Source organism: Eubalaena glacialis, chromosome 8 (genome assembly GCF_028564815.1).
Source record: "Eubalaena glacialis isolate mEubGla1 chromosome 8, mEubGla1.1.hap2.+ XY, whole genome shotgun sequence".
Lineage (NCBI taxonomy): Eukaryota > Metazoa > Chordata > Mammalia > Artiodactyla > Balaenidae > Eubalaena > Eubalaena glacialis.
This window is the reverse complement of record NC_083723.1, coordinates 121,927,888-121,948,577: the sequence shown is the minus strand read 5'-3', so window position 1 is coordinate 121,948,577 and position 20,690 is coordinate 121,927,888. Positions and strand designations below refer to the sequence as shown.

Here is a 20,690-nt window from a genome sequence, read left to right as displayed (position 1 = left end):
AGGTATGTAAATTGGTGTTTTTGACATAACGCTATTCCCCACATTTCATAGACGACAGTATGGCGTTATGCCCTGGGAAACCAAACAATCCGAGTGACTTGCTTTCTCACAGTGGTCTGAACCTGAGCCTGCAGTGTCTCCGAGGTTGGTGAAAAACCCAAGGTCCTGGGTGTTATGTCATTAGGTTTTAGGAAGGACAGTCATTTACATTCTTTGTTGATTTGAAGGCAAATAAGCTCTTGATCAGCACTGTACTTGGCAGATAATTATATCAGAACACCCAGATCAAATGCAGAATGACTAAATAAAGTTAAGCAATTAAAGACTGTTCCTATTAATTCTATTAGGATCAGTATGCAGGAAAAACAAAATGAAAAAAAAGACCAAAAAAGTAAGCAAATTAATGAAATAAGGGATACTTTATTTTTAAAGTTTTAAAAAATGACATTAGAAACCTAGAATAGTCACATGTCTTTTTCGTAGCTCAGATGAGACAGTAAGATATGCTAAAACACTAATATGGCTCAGGGGTGTTCACTCATCGAAGTCATCAGTAGAAGGAAAGCCAAAGATTCTCAACTGTTTCCACTAAAAGATTCCTAACAACACAGAAATGGGAACATAGCCCCCCCCCCAAGGGAATTTGCACATCTAGCCCAAACTGGCTGCTAAAAGCAGAGTATTTCTTGAAAGTTCATGCTTTATCTCAATATTGTTCATGAGTTTTGTATTCTACTTCCTGATAGAATGTTTTAATATAAACATAATTTCTTCTTAAGTTATTGAATAAAATGTGCCACAATTGGGCTTCCCTGGTGGCGCAGTGGTTGAGAATCTGCCTGCCAATGCAGGGGACACGGGTTCGAGCCCTGGTCTGGGAGGATCCCACATGCCACGGAGCAACTAGGCCCGTGAGCCACAACTACTGAGCCTGCGCGTCTGAAGCCTGTGCTCCGCAACAAGAGAGGCCGCGATAATGAGAGGCCCGCGCGCCGCGATGAAGAGTGGCCCCCACTCGCCGCAACTAGAGAAAGCCCTCGCACAGAAACGAAGACCCAACACAGCCATAAATAAATAAATTAAAAAAAAAAAAAAAGAACTACAACCAAATTAATTAAAAAAAAAAAAAAAAAAGTGCCACAATTTATCCCATGGTTTTGCACGTTCTCAGGCATATACTGAAGGTTCTAAACAATGTATGCGTGTAATACCAAACACTTATATCACGCTTGCTCTTTGCCAAGCATCAAATAATATATAATAATAATAATAATAGTAAATTATCCCCATTTTATAGATGAGGAAACAGGAACAGAAAGGTTAAAGTCAACCCCCTAGTAAATGGTGGAGTAGGGATTTTAAATTAGACCCATAGCTCAGTTTGAGATGCAAGGCTACAGCTATAGGTAAGGGTAGAATTGTTCACATGGTTAAACTCCAATTTTATGCTCACAGAGCCTCTGCACTATGGACTTTCAGAATGGATGGATGTCATGTTTGGTAAGATCCAACCAGATTTGGGCCAAACCTTTAACGCCTCTAGGAAGAAATCCCCTCTAAGAGAGCAAGGATGCTGGAAGCATGCTCTCCGTTGAAGGCAGAGCTCACACTGGGTTGAAAACATCCAGGCCACTGGAAATCTTTGCTCCTCAAGCTGCCTTTGGTCCCAGGTCCGATTTTAAAAGCAGATTTCCCTGCGTTGGGAGTGCTGACGTAGCTCTGGCCTACAAAGCGGATTTCCTTGTACCAAAGCACTACTACCTTCCTTGTTGTGGATAGCAGGTAACTGCAATTCACTAAGCAGTCTGTAAAATGAAAAGGCCTGAATCACGCTTGTGGATGTGTACCCCGATAAAAGGCCCCACTTTTAAAAACATACACAGTTTTAAAAGGATCACCATATATAGTAGAGTTCAATAAAATATGTCTTTATGAAAACTACACTGCCAAAATAAAAAAATGAAGTAACAGGCAATGCTTAGATTTAAAACAGATTTGTCAGGCAGCTGTTAGAAACTCTCTATAAGCTGGTTAGGTTCCAGACTGGCACACGAAAGCTAATTTAATCCATAAATATACACAAGGAACTATCACTACTCCAAGTATAATACTTCTGAAGAGTTCCACTTTTGTTAGGTTTTGAGGTATCAGAAATTTGTTTGTCAAGGACTTTCAGCTTCAAACTTGTAAGGGCCACTTATAATCACCATCTCTTATGGGAAAATGCACTCAGAATGTCACAAACAAATTGGGGAGGACTTTCTCTACATGGTTAGAAGGGGGAGCTGTTTGTTGCTCTTTCTGACTTACTAACTTTCGACCTCAGCACATGGAGAAAGTGATTCTGCAGTGCATTTGCTCTCCAAGCGAACAGAGAATAAAGGGAAAAAAGCAGGTGTCAGACACAGTCAGCCCCAGACTCCCTGGAAGTCTCCTTGCCCGTCTCAGTCAGCAGCCATAGCCTGTGGGCAAAATCCTGCCTGTAAGTAAACTTTTATTGGAACACCGCTGCACTCACTGTTTAGATGTTGCCATGGCTGCTTCTGCGCTACAATGGCAGAGCTGAACAGTTCCAAGAGAGACCACATGTGCACAAGGTCTGAAGTATTTACCATCCGGCCCTTCATAGGAAGTTTGCTACCTCCTGACTTAGATCACTCCTCAGAGCATAAGTCTGGGATACCTGTATTCCCGAGAAGGAGAACGAAGAATAATTCACTAGAACTTCACTGTAACATCACCTAATGTAGAAAAAGATTTATGATACAGACACCGATCTTGGATCTTTTCTTATCTAAGACTTCGATCCTGTTCTCTCAGAAGGACTTCTCCTCTAATGCAAACTTGAAGATTGTGTTATATAGATTTTTAGGGGGTATTTCAGAAGCAAAAAAGCAAAAGCTTAAAGTTTTCAAATATTTGTTTCTTAAAAACTAGTTTCTCATTGACGTAAGACCGCGGCTCCCGTTAGATACACATATACATTCTACTGTAGTAGAGACAGTTCAAAACACGAAAGTCATACAGCTATTATGGTTATATCCTCCGATCAGTCAGGAGAACATTGAGCCATGATTATGAAATTAATTTATAAAAGCTCCTTGGTGAACTGGGAGAAACCATTTGCACCTGCTACAGACACTACAGGATAACAGTGCCTAAGAAATGACTTTGAAGAAAGTTGCATATATTAAAAAGAATAATTCATTTGAGCAGCAATAACTTTTAACTTAAGCCTACTTTAAGTACTATGTTTAAGCTTACCTTTTTCATGTATTCAGTAACCGGGTTCTGCTGCAAGAATTCGGTACTCTCTCTGGTATAAAATCTCTCTGTGTCAGCCAAAAACTGAGATTCAAAGGATTCTTTGTACACTGTTAGCGTTGGGCCCTTCGCAAAGGCATCATCTTCATTCAGCCCCAGTTCCACTGGAAGTAAATAGGAACTACATTTCAACTGCCCTATTTTTGGTTATATTTTAAGGACTACACTTAGGTGTAGCATTCAGTTTAAGTTATGCTTAAAAGGTAAGAATAAAACAACAGGGCATAAGGCAAATCTGTTATTCACTGGTAGTAAAGTATACTTTCAATAAAAGAAAAAAGAAAAAAATCCAAGACACACAAAAGCAAGTAATTCTGATGGATGGCCAGGTATGTTTCAAGTTATCATGAAGTTCATTCAGAGAACGTTTATATTTCTAAAAGCTTACAAGAAGTAAGAATGCCTAATTCTAAACTTTCAAAGAAATACAATGCTACCTAAGCTTTTAAAATACTGTATTACTTTTTAGATTTCTCAATCTGTTATCATTCGGCTCCATTAATGACACTCTAGCATATATATCCAGTAATTCAGTATGAGACCAGAAAAGAAAATAATTCAAATGTCAAATGTCTAGTCCATCAAAATTTCCTTAGGGCACAAAGATCAAACAATTTTTATAATGGGTAAAATCAAACCGAATCACACTGACGTAAAGAGAATTATGAGTACCTTTGTAAATGCTAACAATATTCTTGACAATGCTAAACTATCTGAAAACAAATCTATTGGAGCACTGTTATGTAACTGTCACTTGATATACAACTTTGAATAAATTAAAGGGAAATTGTTTACCGTAAGACTGTACAACTCCGCTTATCAGTCTTGTATTGATGGTTTCACCATTTCTTTCCTTTTCAATCAGCTTTAAAACAGCATTTGTTACCTTTAGAAAGGATACAGGAAGAAAACATGTAGATTACAGACTACAGTATGTATTGGGCTGGCCAAAAAGTTCGTTCGGGTTTTTAGCCAACCCAACATTATGTTACTACATAGCTCTTAAACATCAGAATCCATTAAATGCAAGATGAGAGGCACTCTTAGGACACTCCAAAGGAGTGAGGAAGACAGTGGCTAAGAAATGAAATCTGGAAGGGGTTTTAAAAGGAAAACATGCACACACTCACACAAGTAGGTACCTGTTTATTCAATGGCCTGAAAAGACAATCTCTCCAAGTCACCAATGCAAGCTGGATGAAAAGAAAAAGGAACAGTATTAAATGGCTATACTTTTACTATGCTTTTTCCAAAGCTGAAGTCATAGGAAATAGCCTGAATCCTAGATTACATGTATCAATATTTCTAGATTATAAACTTGGTAAAAATCATCATGATGAAATCAGAGAGCCATTCTCTTAACAACTTCAAAAGGTATCAAAGTACAGACGTTTATCAGCTCACATTTTAATAGTAGTTGAGATAAAAAGAAAATGTGGATTTTAGGAGAACATACATATTAGCCTAAAGGGCAACAGTGGATTCAATGTATAAAACTGTTCTCTGACTCAAATGTATGTTTTGACCTAACACATTTAATAAAGATAATTCCATTTATCATAGTTTCCTAATACTCAGTAAAATAAATAATAGACCTTAAATATCTAATAAGTTCTGTATCTTTATCATGGTGTTTTGTTACATGGATGCATACAACTGTAAATGCATCAAACTGTACATGTTAAATGAATGCAGTTTATTATACATAAATTATTCAGATTTCCCATTTTACTAGTATGTGTGCGTATAATGCATTTTTAAAAGTTTTGGAACTTCTCAACAGAGGTTATGTCAGAAAGTTACTGTAAAACGTTCCCCCAAACAGAAATGCTACAATTCATATATGGTTTTTAAACTGTTGAGAAAGGTATTATTCAGTTACGTTCAAACTCAAATTTATAACAATTTAACACTCAAATACAAACTGCTGAGAAATTAATTTAAATGTAAATGCTATCAGTCTTATTTTCCCCCAAATTTAACCATAGATAAAACTGGGTTTATGTAAGATAATACAGTTCTGAAAAGATTATGTGTAAATTTAATTTACAAAACGAAAAAATTTCTACCAAAAAAAGGGCAACATGAAAGCACTATTTAAGAGAGAAATATTTTTAGTAAAGCATGAAAAATATATACTCAAGTACTATTAGAATAAAAAGGTTATTTCAGAATTAGGAATTATGCTACCAAAAAAGACTCTGGGAAGAAACAGTCTTATTTTTCAGGAAAAATGCACCCTGTGGGGCACGGTTTTGAAGGTAACTCTCCCTGTGCAAACTCGCTGTTGCTCCTCTCCCCAACTCCTCAGACCTCGTCAGTGCAGGGGAAGGCAAGGCAAACGTAACATGTGGCCATGAACTTCCAGTAAAGATACTGCACCTTTAAAAATAACTTTTCCCAAACATTTTTCTAAGTTAAGACAGCACTAGGCAGACCTAATTTGACTTGGGATAATTTGTCACTTTGAAGGAAGAAACGCAAGATAAGAAAGCAGGACCGAAGGTAAACCAGAGAAAGTTCAGAAGGACAGATTTACGGAAAAAGTCTTGCTGAATCACTTTAACGTGTTAATAATGAAATTAGTTTATGCGCTCTGGTTGACTGGAAAGGAAACCCACAACTTTCTATAATTGAAGAGAAAGACAAAATTATCAGGGAAAAAAGTAAATCTTTATAGTTCATGACAAAGCATCCCCGTCTTCTGGAGAGTCTGGAAAATGCAATGAGGCATCACTGTACAGGAACTGTTCCATGTGTCAACTGATATTCGAACTTTAAATGAATTCAACAGGCTCCCTGCAAGAGCAGGCAAAGGAATACTGTTTCTAGAGAGGGGTGTTAACTGGCCTTTGCTACGAGTTATGGCTGCATATTGCATTTCCAAACTAACTACAGCATTTAGGGATGTAGAAACTACGAATTTTGAAAGTAAAAAAAAAAAAAAAAAAAAAGTAAGAAAGAAAAGAAAAAAAAGCAGTCAAATCTTGAAAACAGTACACAAAAAAGTTTAAAGGCTATAATAATTTTTAGGAGCATGTGATGCTATTTTAGCGCATATGTATGGTGTTTTAGGTCAAGCAGCCAAGAGGAAATCAACAAAAATCATGCTGATTCTTACACTGACAACTTTCAGTCTCAAGAAAGCATTTGTAAGTGGAAAAGAAAAGGTGAACTACGAAAGACTCAAATCAAAACACTAAACCTAGAAAGTTGTTAAAATTGTATAACAAAGTACCATTATGAAGAAATAACAGTTTGGTATAGTAACTGAGCTACACAAATAATAAAATAATAAAAATCTATCATGCATCTATGGCACATTAGTTTTCTTTTAATTAAATTTGCCAAAAGCAAAGCAACAAAGCATTGCTATTATAGCAACATTCTTGGATATGGAGATAATCTCATTATGCAGAACTTGACATTTTAACACCACTCGTTCAAAAAAGGTACTGTCTGTATATCTGAGAGCCTATTATGAACAGATAGACTGTTCTGTTGTTCTGAGTCCTCCCTTGACTGGTTCTCAAACTCGACAGTGCATCAGAATCACCTGGAGGGCTTGCTAAAAACATACTGCTGGGCCCCAGCTCCAGAGTCTCCAGTTAAGTAAGTCTAGGCTGAGGCCCAATGACTTGCATTTCTAACAAGTTCTCAGGTAATATTGATGCTGCAAGTTTGGGGACCACACTTTGAAAACCAGTGAGCCTGGAAAAAGCTCCCTTGACTGAAGAAACATACTAATGAAGGCGATTTAACAATTCAAGTTTTGCCTCTTCAAAATTTATTTTCATGCAGTCTTAAAAAAAAACCCTCAATTTTGAATTCTGTTAAGTGCCATGACTCATATTACTTTGTATGTTGAGCGGGTAGAATGGAATTTCACATCACAGTTCCCTCCTTGAAGCAGTTTCCCAGACCCCAAAAGACCGCGGAGGGCTGATCACTGAGGCCTGAGTCCCAGTAAGGGACCCGCTTTGCCTGCTGGGCCAGGATGCAGGACTTGCTGTGCTAAAATGGGGACAGCTCCGGGCTCAGCCTGATGGTCGGTCAGATAATTGAAGAAGAAACTTTTAATAAGTAAATGCAGAAGCGTGCAGGCTGTATTTCAGAAAGCCAATTACTCATCCTTCTCTTTTCTCGCCACAAAATATCTAAGGGCCATTTACTGATAAATTAAAACAAAGGAAGTTGTAGCTCACCAGTCTGAAAACTGCTATTTGCCTAGATCTCCTACTGGGAAGGAAGATGCGTCCCTAAGAAAACACACATTTGAAAGGTGTGTAAAAACAATCTTACAGAGTAGATTTCATAGATTCCTTTTCGTCCTTCGTCACACTCGCGGCGAACCCAATGTCTATTGAGGTAGGCACAGATCCCATTCAGCACTTTGCTTGAGAACCGGTAGTCTTCCCACTGCTGGGTGTAGAACTTCAGTACGCTCTCATCCATCAAATCTTCTCCGTCCTAAAGACAAGTTCACTAAGCTTTAAGATGACTAATTTGTCTCATGATAAATCAGAGATAAAAGTTAACTGAAACAAATCTACTGCATTAAGATACACTGACGTGTATGGTTTTAGATGGGTCCTTTGAATTATTCTGTACACAAAACATGCTCATTTACTACAAATTCTCACAAGAAAGTAGCTCATGAGGATCAGACTAAAGAGAATTTTAATGAAAATTCTTTGATCTCAAATTAGAACTTTTTTCATGGTATTAATATGCATATACATTCATAAAAAGACTGAACTTTTTAGAATATGAGGGTAATTCCTTTATATTAACAAATAAGGAATTTACCTCAACTTACCCCTATTTTTGATATTTTCTGTTAAAAAATTAATTAAAATGTCCAATTAACAATTTAGACCACGGGGCTGATACTATTTCATTTTTTAATGCATCTTCTTCCTTCATTAAATTTACTTAAAAATTATAAAAATCTATAGCTCTTTGTGGCAATCTGCTGCATTTTTGTAAAAATAAAGTATACAGTATAATGGTGCAATATTTCTTCTTTAACAAGGCCTCACAAGGAAAATGTTCATTTACCAAATTATTTTTACAGAAATGTCTACAACTTAAACCACAAATTTTTATTTGAAGGAAAATAACTTGAAATTTTTTCTTAGGTACTAATGACATCTACAAAGTTAAGTCTTACCCTTTAAAAATGGGGCATTAAATTGCAGTATCATTAAAACGTGCTGTAGCAGAAGAGCACTCCAGGGGGAGCTGGGAGAGGGCAGCCCCTCCATGAACTGAGGGCCCGGGGCCGTCCCTGAACTTCTCAGCCTGGGGCCCTTCAACTGGCAGAACAAAAAGCTTGACAGAATGGAAGCTCCATAAATACACGTTGCACAAGTGATCCGACAAGCCACGTGAAAACCTGACCGTATCTTGATACAACCAAATTTGTGTTCATTTAAATAACAAGAAATGAACCCGAACATGTAAAGCTAAGCTATTCTGGATTATAGTAGATGACCTTTCTTAAAATGCAAAAAATAATATCGCTGATGGCATGGCTGTCAATACCTTTCAAAACACAATACCCTGTTCCTCACTTCAATACTAAAGAGTAATTAATTCCAGGGTTCACTTTACAAAGTGTTGTGAACAAAAGCAAGGAGGACACAGTGGCTTCAGCAAGACTGTTTAGGAACATGGAAAATAATACCATCTTAGTCACGATTTGTGGTCAGTCGATTATGGTCTGTTAAAATGATGTTAAGTTTCCAATTACCTTGTAAAATATATTAAGAAAAACAAATGTGGAGCATGCTGAAGTTTTCTGCCTGTTATCTGTGTAAATAAAAAATCTCTAAAGTATATACACAGCGTGTGCAGACTTCCCAGGGTACACACTCTACATAATGTGAGCACCAGATGAAGAAGCCACGTGCCCATCCTGTGGCTGGATGGAAGGCATCACACTGCCTTTGCTACAGAGGATGGAGACTGAGGAAGAAAAAGGCAGAAGATTAAGGCGAAAACCCACATCACTGTCCAAGCAAAAGGCTCAGAGCAGGAGGAATGAACGTTCGTGGTGAAACCCACCCAGCCAAGGGCACAATTTCATTATAGTTCTGAAATGTATCACAAGGCCATGTAGAAAAGGCAAGAACACATTGGAAAATGTGATTACCGAAGGCTGGATAACCTTACAAGTCTTTTATACATTTTGATACAGAATAGCACATTGGGTTCAAAATACAATATAGGTAATTCGACTTCATAATTATATGCTTTAAAAAGGGTTCATCAATCTCTAACCACCAAATACCAAATGGTTAGTAATTTAAGGAGAGCACTACTATGGTGAAAGGCTATCAAAAACTTCTAATTTAACAAATCAAAGAACAGAATATGGGCTTATGAAGATTTCATCTTCACAACAGGTAAATGACTAAGCAAGAGCGAAACACCTTCAGGCACATGTCAATGCCAAAAACAATGAAAAAATGACAGTGAAAGATTTAACTTATCAATAGAATCATTATTTCACTATTTTTTCTTTTTACATTCTATTATAAATGCTCAGTATACATATAAAACATCTTACCTTAAGAAGATTTGTCAAGTAATTCTTCAAAAATTCTTTAAGCCGTTTGTACAATTCCAAGCCAACAAACTGAGCTCCCCCCGGCGTCTGCCCCTTTTTTGATTTAGAAGGAGGGACACCAGCCCCTCGAGCTTGGTTTGACTGGTGAACACTCGTGCAGTAGTTATAAACGTGACTTGGAGAAAAGTCAAGGAAATCAACATGCATCATCAATGTCAACAGTGATTAATACGAACATATTTTCTTATAAGATACTTCAGTATCAATGTTTCCCATGTATCAACAAAAACCTGTTAAAGTTAGAGTGGAAAAAAGATCCCATTCACACACCAATAAAGCTAAGAGTCAGCCAGCCGAGGAGGATGGAACATCCTGGAGGAAGGTCACCGAGAAAACTCTGGACCTTCAAGATCGTCTAATGCCATTACCTTGTGGAAAACTGTCCTGAGAGTATATTAGAAGGTAAGAAAAGAACTGGCAAATGTACAAAGAAAAGGTTGCAAATGAAAAGAAAAAAAGCAATTATCTACTTCAGGGAAAACAAAAAGCTATAACCGTAGTCTATTACAATGCTTAGCTATGAATATTTCCAGAAGCATACGTCATAAATATAAAAATAACCAAAACTTTACTTTAAAATTATCTGTAAGTGGATTTAACCAAAGCTACCCTCTGAGAATGAAAAATGAAAAGCAGAAGACACGGCAGTGAAAGAGACGGAGTCCTCTATTACAAGTGAAAGTCACGGATGCCTAAAGCTGGCCAATCAGAAAAGAGCAGGACCCAGGCACTACGGAGAGAGATGGAGATGTGGTCTCTCTTTTTTTTATAACCTTTAATACTATTTCGGTTTATCTGCATGGATTTTACTTGGATCAAATTAATAGAAAGACACCAATACTGATTCAGACAGAAAGAAAAATCATGAAACAATATTCTGGTGTATTTAAGAACTTGCTATATAAAAACTATTTCAAGTCAGCGGATAAAGATTATTGGATAAATGGCATTATAGGTGATTTCAAAAAACTTTCATATTCCAAAATATATTACAAACAGATTAAGAATTAAAATATACAAACTGAAACCATAAAACAAAGAATATACATACAAATACTTTCTTGATCTGAGGGTGGAGGAGGCCTTTCTAAGCAAAGTCATATAATCACTTCATTTGAAATTTTGAAACTATTTTAGTAAGAAATATCTTAAAGTTACTATCTTTAATAAATAAAGGTAATTTAAAACAATGTGAAAAAAATTAATCTCTAAAGAAACAAGGATTCCAACAGAAAATCCAAAAGCTAAAAGAAATACGTATTAGTAGCCAAAAACCTAAGAAACCCCTCAATCTCAGTGGTAATCAAAGAACTATGCCATAAAACACTGACTCATTTTATTAAATATTTCAAATATAGACAGAATCACAGATTATAATACACAACGAACTCTCGCAAACTCATGACCTAGTTTGGACAAATCTTATTACATTCCCATGCTTGTCTCATGCCATCCAAATCCCCCTCAACTTTTTAGGAAATGAAATGATACAGAGTATACCTGACATACTACGAACTCTTCCCTAATCCCACTCTTCCTCCCCCTTTCCCTAGGGGCAAATGTCCCTGTGATTTGGTGTCTAACATTCCTATGAATGTTTTATATTTTACTGTGTAACAATATATGAAATTATTTTGCATGTTTTCAAATTTTAGATTACACAAACTGTAACACGTTGTACATTTGCTTCTGCCAATTTGTTTCTGACATTTGCGATAGTTACAGCTGTATGTAATGTACTGTATAGTACAGATTTATAATTTATCCATTCTCTCGTTGCTAGACCCTGCTAATGATCTTTTGGCAGGTTCCAAATTTTGGCATGATTTTCCTGTATTTTCTTTTAAATCTGACATTTCTAATCCACCTTGATTAAAACTGTATATAACATGAAGAAGAAAAGTGATTTTACATTTCTCTGCATAGAAAACCAACGGTTCACAAACCACATATTAAATGGTCTATCCTTTCCCGACTATATGTATTGCTACTTCTAGATAACTATCCATTTCAATAAACTTTTCAAGTATACTGCCCAGTTCAGTCTTCTTTTAAAAAATGCCTGCTAATTTTATTGTCCCCCTTTTAAAATATTTTTATTATTAATTTTGCCAGAGGTTTGTCTATTAGTCTTTTTAAGGAACCAGTTTGAGATTTATCCATTTTCATCACTGTATCTATATTTCTATTGTTTTAAATTTACTTCTCTCTTTACGTTTGCTGTCTTTCTATAAATCCTCGTTTGGTTGCTTAGCTTTGTAATTTATCCTCTTCGTTCTTTTTAATATAAGCATTAAAGACTACAGACTTTCTGGGCTTCCCTGGTGGCGCAGTGGTTAAGAATCCGCCTGCCAATGCAGGGGACATGGGTTTGAGCCCTGGTCCGGGAAGATCCCACATGCCGTGGAGCAACTAAGCCTGTGTGCCACAACTACTGAGCCTGCGCTCTAGAGCCCGCGAGCCACAACTACTGAGCCCTCGTGCCACAACTACTGAAGCCCGCGCACCTAGAGCCCGTGCTCCACAACAAGAGAAGCCACCGCAGTGAGGAGCTGCACACTGCAACGAAGAGTAGCCCCCGCTCGGCTCAACTAGAGAAAGCGCGCGTGCAGCAACAAAGACCCAACACAGCCAAAATAAATAAATATATTTTTAAAAAAGCCAAAAAAATCCTACAGACTTTCTGCTCTACACCTCTGTGGCTACATCACCTAAGTCTGATATGTATTTTCCTTATTCAGTTATATTTTCTTTTTTCCATTGCTAGTTATCTTGATTAAGAGTTTAGAATTTTTTAGATTTCCAAAGTGTATTTTTTTTAACCTTTAAAAAAAATCCTTTAATTTCTTTTTAAAATTAATCAGAGAGTGTTATCTTTTGGACAGTTTCTTTAAAATACGATGAGACTTGTAGCTGAAGATGTAGTGATTTTCTTTACATGTGCTTGAAAAAATGTCCACTCTCTAACTGCTGGACACATGGTTTGTTAAAGCAAGCTGGTCACTTTTGCTTTTCAGATCTTCGGTATTGTCAGTGATTTGTCTGTTTATTAACTACTGAGAAATTTTTATTAAAATCCCCCTATCCAGTTATGGGTTTGTCAATTAGTCTTTTAATTCTCTAAAAAATCTGCCATATATTTTGAGGCCCTGTTAGTAAGTGTACAAATTTAGAATTATATTCCTGGTGACTTGTTCTTTTTATCATTAGAAAGTAACCATGTTTATTCTTAACAACAGGGCCTTAGAAATCTATCGCATCTGATGTTAATATGGTTTTCCCTATATTTTGGTTAGAATTCATCTCAAATACCTGTATTCCACCTCTTTACTGTCAACTTTTATATCTCTATGTTTTGGTTTGTCTACTGTGAATCACCACAGTAAAATTCACTTTTAAAATAGAAATTGAGTCAGTCTCTGATGGGCAGGTTTGGTTTTAAGATTATACTGTTTTCTACTGCTATCTCGATTAACTTCTACCACCTTATTTTGCATTTTCTACTTTAATTTTTTTTCTCTGTGCTTCTTGTTTTCTCCCCCTTTCCCTTATATTGGATCGATAGTTTCCTTATTCCACTGTAGTTCTTTTGTTATGCTGGAGTTACACATCTTATTCATATTCTTGTAATGGTTACCTTAAAATTTGGCATGCATGTTTTGCTTTCACCAATTCTGGTAAATTCTTGGGTTATTTCCTCTTCAAACACTTCTGGTCCCCCTTCTATTTTCTCCTAGCTTCTCTGCTACATTTTCATGTCACCTCCTTATCTCAATTTATAACTTCAGTTACTTCCATCACTTTACCTTTGTTCAAACTTTCTAATTTTTCTTTTTTTTTTTTTTGGTGCACATTTTTACAAAAAAAAAGTTTAATACCAATGCCATTGCAGGACACTTAGGTTAATTCACAAAGTAGTTCTTCAAAGGTTCAAACATTTCTATCTAATTTTTCTTGATCTACCTACCACATCAAGTTAAGTGATTCTCTATCAGCTGTGCCAATTTGCTATTTTTAATAATTTTATTTTACATTTGCAGATTTTCCCTATTTCTTTAAAAAGATGTCTTATTGTCCATAGTGTTTTGTTCCTTTATATTCCTGACTCTTTTACATCACTAATTGTTTTTAATACACTTAGAAGTGCTCTCTAAAGACCTCTCTGTTTGAAGTTCTTGAGGCTCTAGTTCTGCTGTTTGTTCTATATGCTGACTTGTTCACGTGGACCCAGACTCTCCTCACTTTGTAACTTTGGGGTTTTTTAAAAACTCATTTTCAGTGGGGCTTTCACGTTAATTTCCCAGCTTGGGGAAATCCCCCAGCAAGCTTGCAATACAAACTCTAATCTCAAAGACACCAGAGGTGACAAATTCTGAGGACGGATTCCCCTCCACTCCCCTCACATGCAGACCTTGGCTCAAACTACTTTCCTAGTGGCCTACCTGGGAGAGTGCGTCGATTATTTTGTTTTCCAGTTCACCTTTTCACTAAAGATTTCCATGGAAACATCAGCTTCCTGCCCGGGCGCAAGGCTTTGTCTCCTGTTCTGTGTGACCACTGCTTCCAGCCCACCCACCTCTCACCTAGATCCTCAGGTAGCACGGAGTCTCACTTTGTATCTAGCACCCAGTTCTAGGTGTTTGGTTCTAGGGAATTTTTTAGGTTACCTAGTTCAGCCTGACCTTTATTTCTCGGCAATATATTAATCTCTAGCTACTAAAACAAAGGTCTTAAAAAAACAACAACAAAAAAACAGTCAAACTCAGTGATAGCCAAAGTGCAGGAACATGGGAGCATCTATCCATTGGGGGTCAGAGCATACACTGTTATATTTTTTTCTGGAATAAAATTTGGAAATATTCAAAATTCAAGTGCATTCTTTTTGATACAGTAATTATACTCACAAGCATTTATCATAGTGAAATTATCATGGAAGTATACAAATACTTTAATTTAGCTATCAAACTATCACAGCACTGCTGAAGATGATAAAAATAATTCTAACAACCTGTCAAACATAATTAGTTAAATACACTGTTGGATTCACCTGAGGATACAATAGGGCGCTTTTAACACTGTCATAGAATATAGAGTGGTTATAAAAACTGCAATATATTTACCAAATTTCATCTAATCCAAGACTCTGGTCATAATATGTATCATTACTTTAAGTAACACTAAGAAAATGCTGCCAATTAAAATCTGACACAGTGCGTTCTTAGATGGAATTTTTATATGGACTGACCAAAAGATTAGTGGTTTAGACTTAAAAAGATTTATCACAACGTTCTTGTAAGCAAATAAAGAAAAGCTGAGAGCAGGCCAGAGCCCATAGCCCACGGTAGGGTTTTCTTTCTAATCTGCTCCCATCCTGAGCTTGCTTGATATTAAAAGGTTTTGCTCTTTCCGGCCATACTCTTCAAATGGTCCTTAATGGTTTGCAGGCTAAGAACGAGGGGGCAGGTAACTCGGCACAGGGGCAGGTAACGAGGAGCACCTGCCCAACCACGGAGCCATGCGCCCACTAAGGGTGCACTCAGCCCTGGAGTCAATGAACGTGGTGTGGTACGTGCATAGATCGATACAGAAAGATGTTAAAAAGATAACAGTAAGTGAAAAACACAACTTCGAAATGAGCATTTTAGTATGGTTCCTTTGGACATGTAGATAAAATTTATGTATCTGTCCAGACATTAATAGTCATTACTTTGGGAGAGCAGGGCTAGCAAGGGTTTTTAAAAACTTTTAACTACAGAATTCTTTCTTCTTCACAAAGTATTCTTTGTGCCCAGAACACACTCTGACCCCACCATTACTTCCTTTCAGCCTCACCTCCTCAAAGAGGACCTGGAAACAATGCAAGGAACCCTGGGCGTCACAGAACAGACTAAAAGGCAAAATTTTAATGGGGGGGGGGAGCCCTTAAAAGCTCTTTTAAAATTTCTACCCAGAGTTTAACGTTCATTCCCAAATTAGCATCACCCTCACCATTATCCAACCAGGCACGGAAAGCATGAGACAGTGCTGACTAGAGATAGCAGTGGATAGGAGCCATCCTGCTTTGTAAAACTTAGGTTTCCTTCTATCAACTTACATCTAAATTAGATGAAATAATGAAGAACTAATAATAAAAAGCAAGCGTGTTATGATCCACCCCTCCCAACCCACAGCAGCAACCGCTTTTAACTGTTTCTTGATTTAGTTCTTGTTTTTCAGGCAAATATACACATCTTCAAATCATACTGTACTGTCTTTTGACTAATTAATCTTTGCATAAGGTACTGAATTCCTGCCGACAGAAAACCTCTCTCGTGGCCACCCCCAACCCAATCCTGCCCCCGGCAGTGCCCATGTCACTGTAGAGCCTGCGGGAGTTGCCGCTGAAACTTCAGGTTCTACTTAAACTTTGGTTCTGCTATCAGTACCAACGTATCTAACCACGTTTCTGTGGGATAGTAACTATAAACTTGAAAAGGTGTAAAAAGAACTGTCCGAAGGCACCAGAGAGCAACCAAAAGGTGGCTTATACTGCAGAGTATCCTAGTCTTGGAAGAAGGGAACAGCACAACCCAAGCCTATAGACTTAAGAAACAGGAAAATGAGACCCACTCTCAAGAGAAGAGATAAGCAACAGAGACCAACCTGGAGGTGACCTGTGTCCAAATTAGGAGACAAGGATTTTAAGGCAACTATTATAGCTATACTCAAGGACACAAAGAAAAACAGGCTCATAACAAATGAAAATTAATTGCAGTAAAAAACAAACTATGAAAAAAAAAAACCCAAATAAAAATTCCAGAACTGAAATACATATTACCTAGAATAAGTTATTTAGTGGATGGGCTTGAGAGCAGAGTGAAAACGAAATAAGACTCATGAAGACAGACCAACAAAAATGATCAATTCTGAAGAAGAAAGAGGGAAAAAAGAAAAAAACTGCTGAAAACTGAAGGGGAGAAAAAATATTAAAAGTAGACTTGTAACATACAGCAAAAGAATATCACCACTACAAAGGCCAAATGACAGTGGAATATCATCTTTAAGTGTTGAAAGAAAAAAAGAAACCTATCAACCCCAAAATTCTTTATCCAGTGAAAATATTCCTCAAAAAGGAAGGCAAAATAAAGGTAATTTCAGATAAAATAAAACTTAGAGACTTCACATAGTACAGACTTAAATTCTAGGTAGAGAGGAATTGATATCAGGTTGAATCTTGGATCTTCAGAAAAGAATGAAGAGCATTAGAAATAGTAGATATTTGGGCAAATATAAAAGACTATTTTTCTTAATTCTTTAAAATACAAAGAATGATTTAAAACTAAAATTTATAATATTGTCTTGTGGGTCTTAAAACTATTTAGATGTAATATAAAGGATGAGCTTGGGATAGTAAATGGAACACTGCAGTTACAAGGTTTCTATGTTTTCTGTGGTGTCATTCAATGTCAACTGTAAGTAGCATATTAAAAAAGAAATAAAAGGATACATATTGTACTCCCTAGAGCAATCACACACACACACACACACACACACACACACACACACACACACAGAGCAGAGGAATAGCTAAAAAAGCCAGCAGATATATTAAAATGCAATTCTGAAAAATTTCAAATAATCCAAAAGAAGAGAGGAAAGCAGGAACAGAGAAATTTTTTTACAGGGCAGAAAAAATAATAAAATGGTAGGCCTAAAAATCAACCTATTAATACTTATAATAAATGTTAGTAGACTAAAACCTACAATCAAAGGCAGAAATGATCAGAAGGGACAAAACAGCAAGACCTTTCAATATGCTGTTAGAAGAGACACAATTTAGATATAAAGACACAGACAAATTGAAAGTAAATAGATGGAAAAAGATTATCATGCAAACACTAAGCATAAGAAGGCTGAAGACGCTATAACAATATCAGACAAAACAGACTTCAACAAAACAAAATATTACCAGAGAAAAGAGGGACATTTCATAATAATAAAAGGATCAGTTTACTAAAAAGACATAATCATAAATGTATGTTCTCCTAATAGCAGAGCTTCAAAATACATGAAGCGAAATCTGACAGAATTAAAGGAAGAAAAAGACAATTCCACAATCATAGGATAAGATTAAAAATCCCTCTTTCAGCAACTAGACCAAAGGCGGGGAAGGGGGGAAAGTAGTCATGACACAGATGACCTGATTGACACTATGAATCACCTTCACCTAATTCTATACCCAGTGGATGCTAGTAAACTGTCTCTCTGAAAGAAAAAAAGAAAAAAGCCCTGACTGTAGCCTTAGCAGCTATCTGTGGGGTAAGACTCCCTCCATGGCAGATTTCAAGCTACCAACATGACATTACTGACAGGGAGTTGGGGAGAGATGTGCATAATCATCTCCCACAAGCCAACAGGATCCTGCTCCAGTCTATACCCAACAAATTCACATTCTTTTCAACAGTACAATGTATGCTCACCAAATAGGCTATTTTCTGGGCCATCATAGCCCTCAATACATTTTAAAGGACTGAACTCATATAGAGTTTATTCTCTGACCAACATGGAATTAGAAATCTGCAACAATAAGCTACCCTGGAAAACCTCTAATATTTCTAACTAAACAACACACTTCTATAAAACCCAAGGGTCAAAGAACAAATAACAAGACATAAATTGTTTTGAACTAAATGATAATGAAAATACAACAAATCAAAATTTGTGGAATGAAGCTAAAAATCCTTACAAAGAAATTTGTACCTTCAAATACTTACACTAGAATAGGTGAAGATGACATTATTAAGATGACAATATTTCTTATTATTAAGATGACAAATTGATCTACAGATTCAACACAATCCCTATCAGAATCCCAGCTGACTTCTTCGTAGGAAGTGACAAGCTGATTCTAAAATTCATATGGAATTGCAAGGGACCCAAAACAATCTTGAAAAAGAGCAAAGTTGAAGCCCTTACACTTCATGATTTCAAAACTTACTACAAAATTACAGTAATCAAGACAGTGAGGTACTGGCATAAGATAGACACATATATCAATGGAACAGAATTGAGAATCTAGATATAAACCCATGTCTCTGTGGACAACTAATTTTTGACAAGGGTGCCAAGACCATTCAATGGGGCAAAAATGGTCTTTCAACAAATGGTGCTGGGACAACTATATAGTGACATGCAAATATATGAAGGGGGACCTTTACTTCACACCGTATATAAAAATTAACTGAAAATGGATCAAAGACCTAGAACTAAGAGCGAAAACTATAAAACTCTTAGAAGAAAACATAAAAATAAATCTTCATGACTTTGTACTTGTCAAGGGACTCATATATGACATCAAAAGCATGAGCAACCAAAGAAAAAAATGAACTGGATTTATCAAAATTTAAAAGTTTTTCGTGTCAAAGAACACAATCAAGAAAACGAAAAAACAATCCACAGACTGGGAGAAAACAATTTATCAATCATTTATCTGATAAACTATTTGAATATGTAAAAAACTCTTGCAACTCAATAATAAAACGACAACCCAATTAAAAAATGGGCAAAGGCTCTTAACAGACATTTCTCTGAAGAATGTATAAAAATTGCCAATAGATACATCATTAGTCATCAGGGAAATGCAAATCCAAACCATAATGAGACACCACTTCATACCCATTAGGATGGCTAGAATCAAAAAAGTCAGATGATAACAAGTGCTAGTCAGGACGTGGAGAAACCGGAACCCTCACAAACTGCTGGTGGGAAAGTAAAACGGTATTATCATCCACTTTGGAAAACATTCTGGCAGTTTTGCAAATGGTTAAACATAGACCTACCATCTGACCTAGAAATTCCACTCCTAGGTATCTAACCAAGAGAAATAAAAGCATATCCATACAGAAACCTGTACACAAATGTTTACAGCAGCACTATTCATGATAGGTATAAAGTGGAAATAACACAAATGTCCATTAATTGATGAATGGATAAACAAAATGTAATGTATCTATACAGTGGAATATTATTTGGCCATAAAAACAAATGAAGTAGTTATATATGCCACCACATGGATGAGCCTTGAAAACACGGTAATGTGGAAGATGCCAGACACAAAACTAGTCTACTCAGTTTACTATAACACAATACCACAGACTGGGTGGCTTAAACAACAGAAGTTAATTTTCTCAGAGTTCTGGAGGCTAGAAGTACGAGATCAAGGTGCCAGGGTTGGTTTCTGGCGAGGCCTCTCTTCCTGGCTTGCAGATGGCTGCCTTCTCCCTGTGTCCTTGGAGAGAGAGCTCTCTGGTATTTTTTCCTTTTCTTATAAGGACACCAATCCTATAGGATCAGGGCCCTACCTTATATGACCTCATTTAATCTTATTTCCCTAAAGGTCCCATCTAAATACTATAAAACTGGGGTTAGGGCTTCAACATATGAATTTTGGGGGGCATACACTTCAGTCCACATATTATATGATTACATTACATAAAACGTTCAGAACAGACAAATCTATAGACCGAAAGTAGATCAGCACGGAGGCGGGGGACTAAGGGAGTAATAGCTAAAGGGTACAAGGTTTCTTTCTGAGATGATGAAAATGTTCTAAAATGTGATAATTGAACATATCTATGAATATACTGAAAACCACTGAAATGTACATTTTAAATGGATGAATTGTATGGCATGTGAATTGTATCTCAATAAAAATGCTGTTAAAAAATATTCAATGTAATCCCAATTGTAATCC

General features: G+C 36.6%; 1 protein-coding gene across 1 annotated transcript in view; it reads right to left on the bottom strand.

Moving 5' to 3' along the window:
- The window catches only part of CUL1 (cullin 1), a 108,832-nt gene that overhangs the window by 33,441 nt on the left and 54,701 nt on the right, over positions 1-20,690 (bottom strand). Inside the window, exons 3-7 of the mRNA XM_061198860.1 lie at positions 9,899-10,073; positions 7,627-7,794; positions 4,467-4,517; positions 4,120-4,210; positions 3,265-3,428 (exon numbers count right to left, since the gene is read on the bottom strand). Of these exons, the coding sequence (XP_061054843.1) occupies positions 3,265-3,428; positions 4,120-4,210; positions 4,467-4,517; positions 7,627-7,794; positions 9,899-10,073 (649 nt within the window). The remainder of the gene's footprint in view (positions 1-3,264; positions 3,429-4,119; positions 4,211-4,466; positions 4,518-7,626; positions 7,795-9,898; positions 10,074-20,690) is intronic.